A 21,301-nucleotide genomic window follows, 5' to 3' on the forward strand; every position below is an offset into this window, starting at 1 on the left:
ATCTGCCTATAAATATGTTGAGAAGGATTTCTGTCTACAGTAGACCTTGGAAAGCTTTTCTGTCTATAAAGGTGCAGGGAAGGTTTTCTGTCAACAGAAGACCTTGGGGATGTTTTCTGTCTACAGAAGATCATGGAAACATGTTCTGTCTACAGAAGATATTAAAAAGCTTTTTTTTGTCTACCAAAGGCCTTTGAAAGCTTTCCTGTCTACAGAAGACCTTTCAGTTTACATAAGACCTTGGAAAAGTTTTTTGTCTACAGAATACCTCGGAAAGGTTTTCTGTATACACAGACCATGTAAAGGCTTCCTGTCTATAAAATACCATGGAAAGGTATCTTATCTACCGGAAATCGTGGAAAGCTTTCCTGCTTATGAAAGAACTTGAAAAGATTTTTTTTTGTACAAAAGACTTTGGAAGGTTGCCCATATATAAAAGACTTTGGAAATCTTTCTGTCTACAAAAGGCCTTGGGAAGGTTTTCTGGTTACAGAAGACCTTTGGTAGTTTTTCTGTCTACAGAAACCCCCGGAAAGCCTTCTGTCTACAGAAGACCTTAGATAGATTTACTGTCTACAGAACAATTTGAAAAAGTTTTCTGTCTACAGAGGACCTTGGAAAGGTTTTCTGCCTACCGAAGACCTTGGAAAGGTTTTCTGTCTACAAGAGATCTTGGGTAGGTTTTCTGTCTGAAGAAGACCTTCAAAAGTTTTTCCGTATACAGGAGACATTGGGAAGGTTTTCTGTCTACAGAGGACCTTGAAAAGCTTTTCTATCTATAAAATACCTTGGGAAGGTTTTCTGTCTATGAAAGGCTTTCTGTATATTAAAATATTTGGAAAGGTTTTTTTGTCTACAACAGACCTTGGAAAGCTTTTCTGTCTTCAAAAGGAGGGTTTGGGAAGGGTTTGACCTTGGAAAGTCCTTCTGTATATAAAGGTCCTTGAAAAGCTTTTTCTGTCTACAATAGGCGCTGGACGGTTTTCTGTCTACAGAAGACCATGGGTAGGTTTTCTGTCTGAAGAATACCTTCGAAAGCCTTTCCGTCTACATTAGACCTTGGGAATGTTTTCTGTCTACATGGAAAGCTTTTCGGTCTATAAAATACCTTGGAAAGTTGTTTCTGTCTACAAAAGACCTTGGAGAGATATCCTGTCTACATAAGATCTTGGAAAGCTTTTCTGTCTATAAAAACACTATGAAAAGTTTTATGTCTACAAAAGACCTGGGAAAGCTTTTTTTTGTCTATAAAGGGCCTCGGAAAGATTTTCTGTGTACAGAGAACCCTTGAAAAAGGGTTTCTGTATATACCTTGAAATGTTTTTCTGCTGAATGCTTTGGAAAGCTATTCTGTCTATGAAACCTTTTTTATCTACAAAAGATTTTCTGTCAACAAAACACCTTGGGAAGGTTTTCTGGTTACAGAAGACCTTTGGTAGGTTTTCTGTCTAGAAAAACCCTTGAAAAGCTTTTCTGTCTACAGGAGACCTTGGGTAGGTTTTCTGTCTACAGAGTTCTTGAGAAGGTTTTCTGTCTACAGAAGTCCCTGGAATGCTTTCCTGTCTATAAAAGACCTTGTAAACTTTGTCTGTCTACAAAGACCTAGGGAAGATTTACTGTCTACAGAAGACATTGGAAAGATTTTCTGCCTACAGATGATCTGGGAAAGATTGTGTGTCTACAGAATACCTTGAAAAACTTTTAAGTCTACCGATGGCCTTGGAAAAGTTTTGTGTCTACAGAAGACCTTGGAAATCTTGTCTGTCTATAAAAGACTTTGGAAAAGTTTCTCTGTCTACAGAAGACCTTGGAAAAGTTTTTTGTCCACAGACGACCATGGAAAGATTTTCTGTTTACAGAAGGCTTTCAATAGGTCTTTTGTCTAAACAATACCTCGAAAAGGTCTTCTGTCTAGAGAAGACCTCAAAAAGGTCTTCTGTCTAGAGAAGACCTCAAAAAGGTCTTCTGGCTATAGAAAACCTCTCACTTGTCAACTGGAGACTTTAAAATGGTTAAAGTCTTCGGTGTTTAGAATACCTTTCTTGTCTATAAAATACCTTGAAAAGGTCATCTTTGTATAGAAGGCCCTGCGAAGTTATTTAGTCTATGGAATGCATTTTTTCGTAATTTCCGTTAATTCAACATTGTTTCTTTCTCTATTATTTTTCTTTTCCCATTTCCGCATTCAATACAGCCCGGTGATTTAAACTCCACACCACCCTTTCCGCCTCACATAAATCCTCCTCATTTAGCCAACGGAACAAGTACAGGGCCTCCCAAATATCCACCCCCAGGATTGCCCCTCGGATTTCCGCCATTTCTACAACCCCCATATGGTTTTAATCCCATGATAAATCAAGCTCACTTGGAGCGTCAAAATAATGCAAAAACCCCGCAAAATCATGATGAGGATATTACCTCAATGGAACCAAAGAATTTACATCAGCATAATAGCAACAGTAGTAGTCGCGGCGCATCACCACAACAGCTGCAGCAGCATCATCAACATCACTCACAGAGAACTTCGCCAATGGACAAAGAGGATGCGACAGCAGCATTGTGGAATCCAATGATAAAAATTAAAACTGAAAACAATCAAAATGATATTAATCATCTGCAAGATCATCATAGTGAGTCATCTAATCAGGATTAGTTTCCAACAAATATGTCCCATAATTTCCAAAATAAATAAAAAAAATCTTGATTACCGAAGTGAATTGGAGTTATAGCATGGGATAAAAACACTACACTTACTGCTAGGTATTATAAGAGAATCTATCTATATACATACACACAAACATATATGATATTTGAGAAAAAAGAAGAAATGATTGAAAATCATGGTTTTTAAGGAGTACATATCTTAAAGCTAAACAGTCTTTTTGGATCCTCTCTCTCCCCCCATATGGAGAGAAGATTTTTCTAGGCTTAGAAACACTTAGTTCTAGAAACGATAAAATACACACAATCCCCTCACAACCAGAGAACTAGATTTAGTTATTTTAGCATATATCATATAAATACACATCTTATACATACTTATAATATTACAAAGCTATACGAGGAGCAGTATAAAAATTATGGAAAAGAATTTTTGGCATTTTTTTCTTTCAAAACACAATGCATTGCAAGGAAACTGCATTTTAGCTTTTAAGCTGTACAAAGTCATTCTTAATTTCTTAAGTTTAAATTGTAGCGGCTATGCATTGGCCTGAAAATAAATCAGATTAAAAAAGTATATAAAAATATAGTAATATAAAATATTGAAGATTGACGTAAAAAAAGAAAGAAAACAAATCATAAACAAAACAAAATTATAGTAAAACCTGTGGTAGTTGCATATGAAATTAAATTATAAATATAAAGAGATTCATTGAGAAATGAAAGAAAACGAAAACAAATAAATGAATAAAGATATTAAAAACAAACACTCAATGGTTTTTATTCAACGAATTTACAAAATATGGGTAAGTAAAACTTGTACATTAAACTCAAATTGGTATGTAAATTATATTTTATTATTCAGCATTTCTCGCATAACACATATTAGTTTTGTCCACCGATACTGATAATGCAGTATTGTTAAAGAAATTAAACCTCGCATGAAAGGAATTTGCCTCGGAACATCGGCACTGAATACAAAATATCGAATTTTTGTAGTGATATATCCTGGTAGAACAACGAAGGTAAACTAAATACTACAACAAATACAACTCAACAATAACCACAAAGGAATTTGTTTTTGTTTGTAACGTTACTGTCACCGGTACATGTAAACAAAACAAGGAAATGTCTATATATTATTGGAATTTGGAATTTATAAAACTAATATTTTTCACATTTAATTGAATATTTAGAAAAACGTGAATGAAAATTCGTTACATTTTCAATTTTAAAGTATCCATATAATTCTACTAAATGGATAATTTCACGCAAAAAGTAAAATTCTTGTTTATTAGGGCTTCAATTTTTTCAAATTTAAGAAAATATCACACATATTAAAAAATATTGTACCGTTTCTATAAGAGGTGTTATAGTGTGCGGCACGTTGTTCGGACTGGGAAGAGGCTACATATCATTGATATGAAGAAGTCTTTACGGGAAATAGTTATTTTCTGCATGATATATTTTTTCCTCAAAAAATATATATCCCTATTATACATCTAAAATAGAAATAAAAATATAAAATGTCGTATGGAATTTGACACTAACACTACAACCCAGTTCAGTCAGCTGGGTATAGCTCTTACCTAATATTGTTCTACCATGGTGATATATTGTAGTCAGATTAAATAAATAAAATATTATTAATATACATTCAAGCACATGCTACACTCTTATTTAATCCTATGACAATCAGTTTAATTTAGGTATCACACGGTGGGCGAAATTCAAATCTATCGAGGAAATAAAGGGAACTCCTAATATTTCACTGTTTCTGTCGGTTTTAGAACCATTTTCCAACGGAAATATTTTTGCTTTTTTGTTGTTGTTTTGTACAAAACAACTAATGAATAAAAAACAATAGTACAAGCGAAAAATATAATATTCTTCGCTATTTTTACTGAAATTTATGATTTGTTTGTATATAATTCTCATATACACTTTCTACATAACTTTGATATAAATATCACTTATAATTTTAATAGTGTTGAAAAACCCAACACATGTCCTGCTTTTGCCAAGTGAGATGAAGAAAGTGAATGAAGAAATATTACACTAACCGCCACAACCTAAGGAATAATTAAAAATCATAAGAAGGAAGAAAAGAACAAGTAAAAAAGCGTTAAGTTCGGCCGGGCCGAACTTTTCATACCCTCCACCATAAAATATTCTGATCTAAAATGGAATAATTAGTTTTCATTCATGTCCCCAACTTTAACTGGGTACGTTAAAATGTCAGATAATGTACATAAAATGCTTCATTCGGGAGGCCCTTTTTTATGGTGCCTATATCTAACTATGTATGTTGACAATTTTTGTTGGGCGAGAAATTGGGAGGTACCGTTGTATAGGGGTTATAATAAAACATGGACCTATGTTGTCAGTTTTTGATGGGAGCCTTTAATGTCAAATAACTCCTAATTCGGTTAAAAATTTTTGCTAGAATCCTCAAAATACCGAAAATCGGCACATAACGTGGGAACTTCAAATGTCATTAACAGCTAGTTCGGAGGTATGTGGGCTATACGAAAATATGAACTTAAATGAACAATTTTTGTTGCAGAATTTTTGTTGGCTTTTAAATTTCAAATAACAGAAAGTTCGTCCAAAAAATAAAGCTAAGGTACGGAAAATCGGGAGGTTTGTTTTGGAGCTATACCAAAACATGGACCTACGTGGTTAAACATTTTAAGTAAAATCCTCAAAGTACCGAAAATCGGTAAGTATCGTTATATTGGGCTATGTTAAAAATTGTTGATGCAGATGTGTGGTGACCACTACAACCTACAAATGTCAAATTAGAGTTAGTTCCGTTAAAAATTGTAGCTAAAATTGCCAATTACTGAAAATTGAAAATCAAAATGCCATAAATCGTTATATGGGGGCTATACCAAAATGTGGACCTATGTCGACCTGAAAAAGTAGCTATAAACGTCAAAATACCGTAAATTGGGGGGCACCGTTATATGGGGGATATACCAAAATGTGGACCTATGTCCACAAGTTTTGTTATATAAGTTTATTGACATTTAAAACCCCTAAATGTCAAATTATAGCTACATCGGTCTGAAAATGTAGCTAAAAACGTCAAAATACCGTAAATCGGGGGTACCGTTATATGTGGGCTATACCAAAACGTGGACCGATATAGCCCATCATCGAACTTGACCAGCCTGCAAACAAAAGACGCATTTTCCCAAAATTGCAGACAATTTTGGTGGAGAGGTGTGGTGACCACTAGGAATTTCAAATGTCAAATGTTCAAATTACAGCTAATTCGGTTAAAACTTGTTGGTAAAAATGTCAAAATACCGAAAATCAGGAAGTAACGTTATATGGGGCTATAACAACACATGTACCTATCTATGTTCATAATTTTTTCGAATATAAGTTTTTTGGTCACAAAGAACCCTAAATATCAAATTATAGCTAATTCGGTCTAGAAATGCGACTTAAATTGTCAAAATACCTGAAATCGGGCGGTAGCGTTATATGGGGGCTATTCCAAAACATTGATCTACGTCCACCTGTTTTGTTATATAAGTTTATTGACACTTAAGAACCCTAAATGTCACATTATAGCTACATCGGTCTGAAAATGTAGCTAAAAACGTCAAAATACCGTAAATCGGGGTGTATACCAAAACGTGGACCTATGTCCACAACTTTTGTTATATAAGTTTATTGACACTTAAGAATCCTAAATGTCAAAATATAGCTAAATCAGTATGAAAATGCAGCTAAAAACGGCAAAATACCGTAAATCGGGGAGTACCGTTATATGGGGGCTATACCAAAACGTGGACCTATGTCCACAACTTTTGTTATATAAGTTTATTGACACTTAAGAACCAGAGAACTAGATTTAGTTATTTTAGCATATATCATATAAATACACATCTTATACATACTTATAATATTACAAAGCTATACGAGGAGCAGTATAAAAATTATGGAAAAGAATTTTTGGCATTTTTTTCTTTCAAAACACAATGCATTGCAAGGAAACTGCATTTTAGCTTTTAAGCTGTACAAAGTCATTCTTAATTTCTTAAGTTTAAATTGTAGCGGCTATGCATTGGCCTGAAAATAAATCAGATTAAAAAAGTATATAAAAATATAGTAATATAAAATATTGAAGATTGACGTAAAAAAAGAAAGAAAACAAATCATAAACAAAACAAAATTATAGTAAAACCTGTGGTAGTTGCATATGAAATTAAATTATAAATATAAAGAGATTCATTGAGAAATGAAAGAAAACGAAAACAAATAAATGAATAAAGATATTAAAAACAAACACTCAATGGTTTTTATTCAACGAATTTACAAAATATGGGTAAGTAAAACTTGTACATTAAACTCAAATTGGTATGTAAATTATATTTTATTATTCAGCATTTCTCGCATAACACATATTAGTTTTGTCCACCGATACTGATAATGCAGTATTGTTAAAGAAATTAAACCTCGCATGAAAGGAATTTGCCTCGGAACATCGGCACTGAATACAAAATATCGAATTTTTGTAGTGATATATCCTGGTAGAACAACGAAGGTAAACTAAATACTACAACAAATACAACTCAACAATAACCACAAAGGAATTTGTTTTTGTTTGTAACGTTACTGTCACCGGTACATGTAAACAAAACAAGGAAATGTCTATATATTATTGGAATTTGGAATTTATAAAACTAATATTTTTCACATTTAATTGAATATTTAGAAAAACGTGAATGAAAATTCGTTACATTTTCAATTTTAAAGTATCCATATAATTCTACTAAATGGATAATTTCACGCAAAAAGTAAAATTCTTGTTTATTAGGGCTTCAATTTTTTCAAATTTAAGAAAATATCACACATATTAAAAAATATTGTACCGTTTCTATAAGAGGTGTTATAGTGTGCGGCACGTTGTTCGGACTGGGAAGAGGCTACATATCATTGATATGAAGAAGTCTTTACGGGAAATAGTTATTTTCTGCATGATATATTTTTTCCTCAAAAAATATATATCCCTATTATACATCTAAAATAGAAATAAAAATATAAAATGTCGTATGGAATTTGACACTAACACTACAACCCAGTTCAGTCAGCTGGGTATAGCTCTTACCTAATATTGTTCTACCATGGTGATATATTGTAGTCAGATTAAATAAATAAAATATTATTAATATACATTCAAGCACATGCTACACTCTTATTTAATCCTATGACAATCAGTTTAATTTAGGTATCACACGGTGGGCGAAATTCAAATCTATCGAGGAAATAAAGGGAACTCCTAATATTTCACTGTTTCTGTCGGTTTTAGAACCATTTTCCAACGGAAATATTTTTGCTTTTTTGTTGTTGTTTTGTACAAAACAACTAATGAATAAAAAACAATAGTACAAGCGAAAAATATAATATTCTTCGCTATTTTTACTGAAATTTATGATTTGTTTGTATATAATTCTCATATACACTTTCTACATAACTTTGATATAAATATCACTTATAATTTTAATAGTGTTGAAAAACCCAACACATGTCCTGCTTTTGCCAAGTGAGATGAAGAAAGTGAATGAAGAAATATTACACTAACCGCCACAACCTAAGGAATAATTAAAAATCATAAGAAGGAAGAAAAGAACAAGTAAAAAAGCGTTAAGTTCGGCCGGGCCGAACTTTTCATACCCTCCACCATAAAATATTCTGATCTAAAATGGAATAATTAGTTTTCATTCATGTCCCCAACTTTAACTGGGTACGTTAAAATGTCAGATAATGTACATAAAATGCTTCATTCGGGAGGCCCTTTTTTATGGTGCCTATATCTAACTATGTATGTTGACAATTTTTGTTGGGCGAGAAATTGGGAGGTACCGTTGTATAGGGGTTATAATAAAACATGGACCTATGTTGTCAGTTTTTGATGGGAGCCTTTAATGTCAAATAACTCCTAATTCGGTTAAAAATTTTTGCTAGAATCCTCAAAATACCGAAAATCGGCACATAACGTGGGAACTTCAAATGTCATTAACAGCTAGTTCGGAGGTATGTGGGCTATACGAAAATATGAACTTAAATGAACAATTTTTGTTGCAGAATTTTTGTTGGCTTTTAAATTTCAAATAACAGAAAGTTCGTCCAAAAAATAAAGCTAAGGTACGGAAAATCGGGAGGTTTGTTTTGGAGCTATACCAAAACATGGACCTACGTGGTTAAACATTTTAAGTAAAATCCTCAAAGTACCGAAAATCGGTAAGTATCGTTATATTGGGCTATGTTAAAAATTGTTGATGCAGATGTGTGGTGACCACTACAACCTACAAATGTCAAATTAGAGTTAGTTCCGTTAAAAATTGTAGCTAAAATTGCCAATTACTGAAAATTGAAAATCAAAATGCCATAAATCGTTATATGGGGGCTATACCAAAATGTGGACCTATGTCGACCTGAAAAAGTAGCTATAAACGTCAAAATACCGTAAATTGGGGGGCACCGTTATATGGGGGATATACCAAAATGTGGACCTATGTCCACAAGTTTTGTTATATAAGTTTATTGACATTTAAAACCCCTAAATGTCAAATTATAGCTACATCGGTCTGAAAATGTAGCTAAAAACGTCAAAATACCGTAAATCGGGGGTACCGTTATATGTGGGCTATACCAAAACGTGGACCGATATAGCCCATCATCGAACTTGACCAGCCTGCAAACAAAAGACGCATTTTCCCAAAATTGCAGACAATTTTGGTGGAGAGGTGTGGTGACCACTAGGAATTTCAAATGTCAAATGTTCAAATTACAGCTAATTCGGTTAAAACTTGTTGGTAAAAATGTCAAAATACCGAAAATCAGGAAGTAACGTTATATGGGGCTATAACAACACATGTACCTATCTATGTTCATAATTTTTTCGAATATAAGTTTTTTGGTCACAAAGAACCCTAAATATCAAATTATAGCTAATTCGGTCTAGAAATGCGACTTAAATTGTCAAAATACCTGAAATCGGGCGGTAGCGTTATATGGGGGCTATTCCAAAACATTGATCTACGTCCACCTGTTTTGTTATATAAGTTTATTGACACTTAAGAACCCTAAATGTCACATTATAGCTACATCGGTCTGAAAATGTAGCTAAAAACGTCAAAATACCGTAAATCGGGGTGTATACCAAAACGTGGACCTATGTCCACAACTTTTGTTATATAAGTTTATTGACACTTAAGAATCCTAAATGTCAAAATATAGCTAAATCAGTATGAAAATGCAGCTAAAAACGGCAAAATACCGTAAATCGGGGAGTACCGTTATATGGGGGCTATACCAAAACGTGGACCTATGTCCACAACTTTTGTTATATAAGTTTATTGACACTTAAGAACCCTAAATGTCAAATTATAGATACATCGGTCTGAAAATGTAGCTAAAAACGTCAAAATACCGTAAATCGGGGAGTACCGTTATATGGGAGCTATACCAAAACGTGGACCTATGTCCACAACTTTTGTTATATAAGTTTATTGACACTTAAGAATCCTAAATGTCAAAATATAGCTAAATCAGTATGAAAATGCAGCTAAAAACGACAAAATACCGTAAATCGGGAAGTACCGTTATATGGGGGCTATACCAAAACGTCGGCCGATAAAGACGCATTTTTCCAAAATTTCAGCGTTCTATCTCCATTTTTGTGGATGCTAGAGTGATTACACAGACGGACGTGCACAGATCGACTCAGAATTTTACCCTGATCAAGAATATATATACTTTATAGGGTCGCAAATGAGTATTTCAATGCGTTACAAACGGAAAAACAAACTTAATATACTCTTCATACAATGGTGGAGGGTATAAAAAAAGGAGTAAAAATCAACGACAACAAATGAAAGAAACAAAAAAAAAATAAATAAATTTCCTTTAATTTTATCTTTATATTTTCTTCTTCTAAGGGGGCCAAATATATATATTGAGTGTAGCTTCACGCGTCAGAAACAACAACCGCATGAAAAAAGTGTAAGAGATGTTAAGTTTTCATGTGGTTGCTGTAACTGCTGAGCCCTACAGATCTTCCATATGATTCGTCTGCGACTATAGGTCGCGATTCGTTTTGAATATACGCTTACTTTATGTTGGTAATACGCGGAACTGATGAGGTCGAGTCTTCTCTACTTTTCCCGAAAGTAAATCAATCTTAACTACCTCCCACTTTAAAAAAGTTGTTGTTTTTGTACTCTCCACCATAGTATGGAGGGTATATTAAGTTCGTTTCCGTTTTTTCGGTTTCATTGAAATAATATTTTGCGACCCTGTAAAGTCGATCTATGCTTATCCAGATGGAAGTTGTGAACACTCTTGCATCCAAAAAACTGGAGATAGCATGCTAAAATTTTGGTAAGATGTGTCTCTTGTTTGCAGGCAGGTCAAATTTGATGATGGGCTATATCGGTCAACGATTTGGTATAGCCCCCGTATAACGGCACTGCCCGATATCTGGTACTTTGACGTGTTTTTTTTTTTCATATTTTTATACCAAATTAGTTATAATTTGGCATTTAGGGTTCCAAGTGACCAAAAAACGTATATTCAAAAAATAATGGACATAGGTCCACATTTTGGTATAGCCCCCATATAACCGTACCGCCAGATTTAATGTATTTTTACGCTTTTAGTCACATTTGCCGATGGAATTAGCTATAAGTTGACATTAACTATTCCTCGCTTCCACGAAACTTATCTATCGCCCGATTTCAGATATTTTGTCGTTTTGAGCTACATTTGTAGTCCGAATTAGCTACAGTTTCGCATTTAGGGTTCCTAGTGATCAAGTACGTATCTACCAAATTGTGGATAAAGTTTTATGTTTTGGCATAGCCCCCATATAAAGGTACCACTCGATTTCAAGTATTTGGAAGTTATTATCTATATATTCGGCCTTTATTTTCTGTTATTTGATATTTAGTGCTCCCAGTGTCAATAAATTTCTCTATTAAACATTGTGGACATAGTACAGTGAATGCGTTCAACGACAAAAGTAAAAAAATCATGTCATTGTTTTAAGTACTTAAAGATGCAAATCACTTCTAAACATTCCAATTTTTTCGAAACTGAACTTTTATTGCAAATTTTTCCCGGCTCTTAACGTGAAAATGCCTTACAAATATAACTAATTTTGAAGAATAAGATCTATTTAAAAATTAGAAAAAAATGGTTATATTATAAGCGAATTTCTGAAACAAAGGACTGTTATTCACGCCTTAACTTAATTTGAATGATTTAGTTAATTACTTCAGCTTTATTTTAACCTTTATAGCAATCCCACTAATTTGCATGGGTTACCAAATATTTTAGTTATCACATTGGTCAAAATCAAAATATTTAATATAAATGTTTGGATTTCCTTAAAGTTTTAGTTAATATCCAAGCTTTTGTAAGTAAGTATCGCCACTAGTACCAAATTAAAAGCAAGGGTCTGTAGATTCAAGAGTGTTTAGTCTTTTTTGCGGATATTTGCGATATTTGTAGTTATGGTCAAAACTATAACTCGGTTATTAAGTGCTGAATTTATATTTTTGGAATATTTTTATGTAATTTTACTATACTGTCAATATAATGCCTTCAATATAATGTTTTTGTGCTACTTGCTATTTCTATTATCGTAATAACTTGGAGCCGCATTGGTAACTAGTGAAAGAAATAAATAAATTTTCTTTCTTGGGACACCCTAATATTGGACCATGCCGAAACTTCCCTTCCCTTCACTGAGAACCAAAAATACATTATTACAGGAAATTATAAAGAAAAAGGCGATTAAATCTTATAAAATACCGAAAAAATGGATGGTAACCCTATATGGAGACTTTGTAAGGCGGTGTTCTGAACTCTGAGTTCATTATTAAAACCTATTCGGCTTAAATATTTTGTTAACATCTGCCGAAATAAATCGAGATATATCATATGGGAGTATAGCAAATCATGGACCAATACTGACAAATTTTTCGCGGGTTTATTATGCAATAATAAGTACTGGTACCGGATTACAGCAAATTTGTTTGAATAATGTGCTGTTAACAGTAAAATACTCCGACAGTAAATACTCCGCAAGTGGTTTTGGAAAAGATATCAATGGCGACTGTTCAAGAACTCATAGCTCTGCAGGTAGTAAGGAGCAACAATTTCGACAAATTCGTGTCGAGAATAAAGAAGGCTCCGCTTGACAGAAGAACGAAAGAGTTCTGCATAGGCAAGCGTAGTGAGCTAACGGTTCTCTGGCAGACGTTTGAAAAAGCGAAAAACCAGATCCGCAATGACCCGTCATTGCCAGAGGATGATCCATACATAGCTCAGAATCTACACAAAACGACTGGAGAAAAGATTAGTTCAACAATGGACCATATCGAGGCGGAATTGGAAAAGCTGAAGTCTGCCAAGATTAAACCAGGTCCAAGCGCAAAAGCAAAATCGCCAGAAGCTGGTTCAGAAATCCAAGCATCGGCCACAAGGGAGGTGCTACTGAAACAATCCAGCGGATCTAGTATGACCAGCAACATGGCTGCATTAGTAAGACGTCAGAGGGCTCTAATGCAGTCAATTCAAACGTTAATAAGGGGCAGTTCAGGGCACGCTGCGCCCTGTCAAACGGTGGCTTCAATTGAGCGATTGTGGTCAAATGTGGAAGACATCCACTTTAATATGTACGAGAATTTTGACGATCCAACATTGGCTGGGTATGATGCATCAGCATATGTTCTCTTGGAGGAAGAGACATTAAAATTCAAGGAGAAAATATCGACGCTATCACAGGTCGATCGTCCATCATCTCAACATAGGTCAGGCGATAACTTGGCAAATAAAGTTAACCTGCCAAAGATTACAATCCCTCAATTCAATGGGGATTACTCGAAGTGGCAGACATTTTCGGACATCTTTGGGAAAATGATCAACGAACAAGCGCACTGTGGGTGAAATCCAAATCTAGCGGGGAAAAATTAATAACTTTTAGACTAGTTAAGATAGACTATTGAAATTTTGATCATATGTTTTTTATGACCGTAGGCCCCATGTTATGGAGTATGGTCTATATTGACCCACATTTTGGTGTAGATCCCATATAACGGTACCGCCCGATTTTCGGCGTTTTTAATAACTTTGCTAAATTTTCTGGCCGAATCAACTGTATTTTGGCATTTCGGATTCCCTGAGGTCAAAAAAATGCTCCACAAAAGTTGGGGCATAGATCCACGTTTTGGTTTAGCCTCCATATATACGTATTTTCCGATTTTAGTTATTTTAAAGTTTTTAACAAATATTTCTGACCGACTTAGCTGTATTTTGGCATTTAGGGTAACCAGTGGCCAAAAAAACGTCTCCCAAAAAAGTGGAGGCATAGCTTCACGTTTTGGTATAGGTTCCATGTAATGATATCCAAACTAAACGACTTTTTTACTTCAAAATAAAATGGCGATAAAATGGAGAGTTGCAAATAGTAGCAGTCGGAATTTTCGGAGTAATTACCTCGGAGTATGTATTTTAAGAAAAACAATATTCGGAAGTGATCCCCGGTTATCCCCGGTAAGTTGTACTTTATATAAGATACTTAACATCGAAGAGTTGTGTCTTAATAATTAAAGATTATTTTTTTGTATATTTACAACAGTAAATAATTATGCAACCACTTTCTTTTTAAAGCAGCATACCCAAACTGTTGGAAAAAATTAAATTATGCACTCTTTACTTTAATTTTTCCCACATTTTTTGACGATCAAAACAAATACCAAAAAAGTCGATTTAGCAATCACGAATAAAAACTCCCAATGTATGTACCGCTATAACAGCCAACTACAATAAAATACAAATTTGTTTATTGTTTTCGGGTGCCGCAAGATGTTTAGAATAGGACGCCATTAATTATTTCCATATAACATAAGGTCAGTTTTGGCACTTTTGCTCCGCTAGATTTGAATTTCGCCCACAGTGAAGCGTTGCCGCTGGTATAAAAGATGTGGTACCTCAAGGCGAATGTGACTGGAGAAGCCGAGAAGCCCATAAGCCTCGAGTTGACGGAGGCGAATTACCACATAGCCTGGACGACTCTACAGGAACGATACAATAACAAGAGAGCTCAAGCTAACATGTCAGGCGATTGCAGATCAGTAAAAGACTTTCATGACAGTCTTCATGAGTCACTTTTGGCACTGGAGGGCCTTGGAATAAAGTCAAAAGAATGGGATCCACTCTTAATCCACATCCTGACAAAGAGGATGGACAAGACGACTCATGTGTTGTATGAGCAGTCGATTGTCAATTCCAAGGAGCTTCAAACCATGGATCATTTCATGAAATGCCTGAAGGGTCGCTTCGAATCATTAGAAGCAGCAAACGGGGTTTAAAAGAGTAAGCCAACAGCTACGTCTGCTTCAACAACAACCCGAAAATGTTACATGTGCAAAGGTGACCACCCACTTTACTATCGCAAACAGTTCTTGGCAAAGACCGCGCCCGAAAGACAGAAATGGGTTGCTAGGTTGTGCCTGAACTACTTTAAGGAGGACCATCAGGCAAAGACGTGTACAAGTGGGACATGCAGGAAGTGTCAACAGCACAATACACTTCTACATTTCTCCACGAAGACACAAGCAGAAGAGAAGGCAGCAGTAACGTCAACTCAGCAATCACCTACCGTAGCATCGGCAAATAGAGCTCAGTCATACGTACTCCTAGCAACCATACGAGTAGCCATTAAGGCCAATAATGGAAGGAGCTATGAATTTAAGGCTGTGTTGGATTCCGGCTCACAGATTAACTTGGTATCAGAACGGGTAGTGCAGAAATTGGGTTTTGAACCAATCCAAGCGACTCTAGCTATCGAAGGAGTTGGCGGAAGGTCAAGAACAGCAAACCACAGAGTCAATGTGGAGATTCAGTCACTAACAAGCAAGTTCCGAGCGCGCCTAGAAGCTTTTGTATTACCAGACATAGTTCCACCGCAACCAAGCACTGACATCGACGTCACGTCATGGCCTATTCCAGAAAACATAAAGCTAGCGGATCCACATTTTACCAAACGGGCAGAATCGACGTACTGCTTGGAGCAGAGTTTTATTTCAATCTGATCTTATCGCAAGAGATTCGGATGTCCAAGGAACTTCCTATATTGAAGAACTCGAAACTAGGATGATACAGAAAAGATATCAGAGTCACTGAATATTGCAGCGTCCAGATTCTTCGCTCTGGAGCGTCGGTTAGCAAAAGATGCAAATCTTCGCGAGCAGTATGCGAATTTTATGAAGGAGTACGAAGAGTTGGGCCACATGACGAAAATACAACCGAGAGAGGTGCGTGGCAGTCATTACTACATTCCGCATCATAGTGTCCTGCGTCCAGACAGCAGTACGACAAATCTCAGGGTATTGGTCGATGCGTCCTGTAAGTCATCGTCTGGGTGGTCGCTAAATGATATTTTACTTTCACGACGGATATCGAGAAGATGTACAGACAAGTACTAGTGGACACGAGGGATCGCAGATATCAACTGGTCGTATGGAGGAGTTCCCCAGACAAGGAGCTCGAGCACTACATGTTAAATACATTAACATATGGTACGACTTGCGCTCCGTTAGGATAAGCCATTGGTTGCTTATATTGTATGTGAAAATACATGAGAGGTCTACGGTTGTGGTCCACTGAAAATGTAGGTGCCATATGGGCTTTCACACTTTTTTGACACTTTTCAAATTTCATATTGAAAATTTCAATTGAAATTTCATACATGAAGGTGTATCAACTCGAAAAAAGAAGGAAAACAAATTTCATAAAAAATGGGAAATATTTGTATGTTTTTTCAGCAAATTGATACTGATATTTTTATGATATATAATATAAATAGACATTTCATTTCTTTGTTGACCCACAGTGAAATTTGACGAAGAACTTTTTTGAATGAATTCAAATGAAGTCCGACTTTAACCCTAAAGCGTGTTTTTCATTTTTAGAGATTCTTGGCGATTAGATAAGATTTACAGAATTAGTGTATTCTGAGACCTATAGTAAAATTTTATGACGACCAATTTTGTAGAATATTTGGATTTGATATGATCACATTTTAAAGAAGTTTTTAAATGATTAACCGCATGACGGTTAAAATTTTTAATAAAAATATTATCCACATCCTCCTCAGTAAAGTTGCAGAGACACTGGTTACCTAAAATGAATGGATTCCAAGATATCATAACTCGAATTTTTCGATAAAACTAGAGATGGGCTGAACTTGCCCCGCCTACTTTGGTTACTTTCCGATGTAAACTTTAAAAACGCCGACAGACGTGTCTCATATTTTTGCTTTACTTTTTTTCCTTGTCATTTTTTTGTTGTCGCACAGTGTTATTTAAGGATTCTAATTTTTTTTTATTTCCACTACAAAGAGCGGTCAGTGTCCACAATTGCTATAAATGCAAGTCCAATATTATAGTGGCAACGAGGACGAAACGTTTACATATTGTTCAACGTACTTATATGTACGTATCTGAATCCAAACCATTATGACTTAATTTAATAGAGGTTTCATTAAGGAAAAAATACTTTTCTTTAAATTATATATTTATTGTAGCTGTACAAAATGTATTAAGCTAACTTTAAAATGTGTTAATCCAACATTATTTGCGAAACACACGATCAAGCGAAGGGCGTTCATTAGTCAACTCAGAAAGCAATTTGAAGTAGATTATTTAGTGTATATTATCTCTCGTTTAGCTCCTACACAATTTCTTCCGGCTTAAACGATGTGCTACAAACTTATTTTGGGGTCAAATCGAACTTTTAATACCCTCGCCATATAGTGGGGTCATACTTTTCTGTTTCCTTCAGTTATTCATTGGAAATGCGCACTTGAAGATCACTATTTGATACGATTTATTATACATGCGAAAGAAATTGGCACGTTCCGTAGAAGGAAATATCACACACATGCCAGAACATTCATCTCCGTTTATTTTGCTTTATGGCGATACATAACATCTAGTGAAGGGTAAGTTGTAAATCAATGAAATAAACATATGTTTTAATTTGAACCACTTATCACATTCAATAACACCCACTTTACGCATCCTCCTTAGATTTGTTCGTTCACTAACTCGCTTGCTTGGGACTATGTATGGCAATGAAGCAACACAAAGCGATGAGATTGAAAATACAAAAAAAAAAAAAAAACAAAAAAACAACGACACAAAACAAAATTTCCTATTCAAATCCATTGATAATACTGCTGTATGATGGAGGGGTGGGGGTTGGTTAAACAATTGTTGCTGCTAAATGATATTTCAATGTTAAATAAAATTCCAAATATTTTAACTGCATTTTAAAATTGTTTAAAACGAAGAAACAAAAATAATATTACTCGTTAATGGCACATAATAAGGGAAGATATTTGTATGAAAAATGCCCCAAGCCAGGCATTTATCATTTGAGAACCACCAACCCACCAAAGCCCTCTTATTAAAAATCCTACATCTTCTACAGCCAAGCATATCTTCCGTATTTAACCGAATTTTCCTCCAAAAAGAATACATCATCGTAGTCTGGATGAGCCCGACTGCGACTGGCTGCAAGAAGAACATAAGTTTATTAATGATAAAGTTAATATTTTGCTCCATGCCACACATTAAACACAAGTAGCACTTGTGCCACCACCGCTCTGATGCCTTTCTTCAGGCTCTTTTACACTCTTAATGGCCCAACATACCATTGTCGTCGCACAGTCCTTCTTATGTCACATCTGTCTTGTCTGTCTGCAGTTATTGCGGTTTCATGTGTTCACTTATAATTCATAAGGATTGTGTATGAATGACTTCGGTGTCGTTGTTATTGTGGTCTTATTTATTGTACATTTTAACATATTTGTTAAATATTTTACACATTTACCACCCAACAAATACGCAAACAAGTGTTCTGTGTTTTATGGTTCGACATGATATTATAAACTATAGATTTCAGCAGATGTTGTAAAGTTTTTTTGATAATAGAGTATGTGAAATATTTTTTTTAAATACTGTAATATTACTAAAATCCTCGATGATGTGGTTATGCGGCTCAATCAAAACACTTTCAGTCGAAAATATTATTTTATGCCGTTTCATTTTCGTATGTATCTTTCGTCTAGGATTTAAGAATCATAAATGTTTGAACACGAAAAGAAAATATTTTCTATTAACATCTTCTGTGAGATAAATAAAGATGGTATTTACCGGGTATTTACCCGGTAAATACCCACACGGTGGGTAAATACTGGGTAAATACCCATTTGTGGGTATTTATTTGGGTATTTACAGTAGAACTTCGATAATTCGTAATTCAAGGGACCAGCCAATTTTTACGAATTATCGAGGATTACGATTTATCGAGATTACGAATTAACGAGGTTAAAATAAAATAATACGAACTATCGAGGTTTTTTCATTTATTGAAAAACTTATATAAAAATTCAGAAACAAAACAAAAACTGTTATTCATATAGCTTAAATAAGTACTCTTGATTTAAAAACTAAAATAAATGAATGAATAAATGAAAAAGCCTGTGATATGAGGTTGTAATAACAACCAACATTTGAAGCCATTCGTTAAATATTTCAGTTGTCATCCAAGCTTTTTTATTGTACCGGTATTCTTCTGGGAAAGTTCTTATGTTCTTTAAGCATCTGGTAAGCATTTATAAAATAATTATGGACCTGAAACTGAAATATTAGACTCTCGGCATTGTCCAAACTATACAACTAAAGCCTTTTCTACATCGGGATATTCATGACAAAACATCATCAAAAAAAAAAAAAACGAAGGGTAAAAGCCATTGATGCTGTGCATTTGGTGCGTAAACATTTGTAATAAAAAGATGTTAACAACAAAATTATAAAATTTTTATGAAATTAGAAAATGTTTTGAGGTGAAAAAATTACGAGTTATCGAGGGGACCAAAATGCGTGTATTTTTTACGAAATATCGCGATTTTTTCAAGGACCGGCAGTTGGTTACGAATTATCGAAGATTACGAATTATCGAGGTACGAATTATCGAAGTTCTACTGTACTATATTGAATGGAAAATACAACATTTTACACCCTATTCCTGGGTTTAGGTTGTAAATTCGTTTCAAAATGGATAGTTTTACAATACTTTAAAGTAGTGGGTAAATACTTGGGTAAATACCCGAGTATTTACCCAAGTGTTGGGTAAAAACTCATTAACTGCCGAACCACTTGACGTAGGCTGTCAAAATTTGGCTCACATCTTTCTTATGTCAACAGAACTTCGGGTACTGAACATGGGGTCTCTGGGTCCATGTTTTGATATAGCCCCCCATATAACCGTACCTCCCGATTTAAGGTATTTTTTGTCTATTAGCCACATTTTACAATAATATTGGCTGTAGCTTGGCACAGTATATCTTGTCAATAAAGGTCCACGTTGTCTAATAGCCCCATATATAAGGGTTTCCCGATTTCGAGTATTTACCCAAATTTTGGGTAAAAACTCTTTAACTGCCGAACCACTTGATGTAGGCTGACGAAATTTGGCTCAAATCTTACTTGTATCAAGAAAATATCTAGTATTGAAAATGGGGTCTCTAGGTCCATGTTTTAATATAGCCCCTATATAGCCGTACCTCCCGATTTAAGGTTTTTTCATCTATTTGCCACATTTTACAACCAAATTGGCTGTAAATTGGCACAGTGAGTCCTCAAGGAGTATAATATATCCATCCACGTTTTCCTGTAGCCCCCATATAAGGGTACCCCGAATTCGAGTATTTACCCAAAAGTGGGTAAAAACTCATTAACTGTCGAACCACTTGACGTTGGCTGACAAAATTTGGCTCAAAACTTTCATATATCAATAGTAATAAAGGTATTGAAAATGGGGTCCCTGGGTCCATGTTTTGATATAGCCCCCATATAGCCGTACCTCCCGATTTAAGGTATCTTTAATTTTATATTCATACTGACTGTAATTTGGTACAGTGAGTTCCCAATATGTATAAAATATCCTTGCAAAAAATTGTCGACGTAGGTCCACGTTTTCTTGTAGCCCCAATATGGGTTTCTGAAATCGGGAGGTACGGCTATATCAAAAAGTGGACCCAGGGACTCCATTTTCAATACCTTTAATACTATTAATATAAGAAAGTTTTGAGCCAAATTTTGTCAGCCAACGTCAAGTGGTTCGACAGTTAGAGAGTTTTTACCCACATTTGTGTAAATACTCGAAATCGGGGTACCCTTATTTGGCGGCTGTAATAAAGCGTGGACCTATGTTGACAAATATGTGCAAGGATATATTATACTCCTTGAGGACTCACTGTGCCAAATTACAGCCAAGTTGGCTGTAAAATTTGGCTAATAGATGAAAAATACCTTAAATTGGGAGGTACGGCTATAGGGGGGTATATCAAAACATGGACCCAGAGACCCCATGTTCAGTACCAGAAGTTCTTTTGACATAAGAAAGATTTATGCCAAGTTTTGTCAGCCTGCTTCAAGTGGTTCGGCAGTTAAAGAGCTTTTACCCAAAATTTGGGTAAATACTTGAAATCGGGGTACCCATATATGGGGGCTATAAGTATAAGAAAGCGTGGACCTACGTTGACAAA

The 21,301-nt window shown here is 34.9% G+C and overlaps 1 protein-coding gene across 8 annotated transcripts in view; it reads left to right on the top strand.

Annotated features, from left to right (window-relative positions):
- The window catches only part of salr (spalt-related), a 120,545-nt gene extending 117,117 nt beyond the window's left edge, over positions 1-3,428 (top strand). For all 8 annotated transcript variants that reach the window (XM_073969418.1, XM_073969422.1, XM_073969420.1 and 5 more), the window contains exon 8: positions 2,195-3,428. In XM_073969418.1, coding sequence (XP_073825519.1) covers positions 2,195-2,653 — 459 coding nt within the window. In that variant the 3' untranslated portion in view covers positions 2,654-3,428. The remainder of the gene's footprint in view (positions 1-2,194) is intronic.
- Positions 3,429-21,301: the final 17,873 nt, after the last annotated feature.

Source organism: Musca autumnalis, unplaced genomic scaffold (genome assembly GCF_047663935.1).
Source record: "Musca autumnalis isolate F117 unplaced genomic scaffold, ASM4766393v1 scaffold_2, whole genome shotgun sequence".
NCBI lineage: Eukaryota > Metazoa > Arthropoda > Insecta > Diptera > Muscidae > Musca > Musca autumnalis.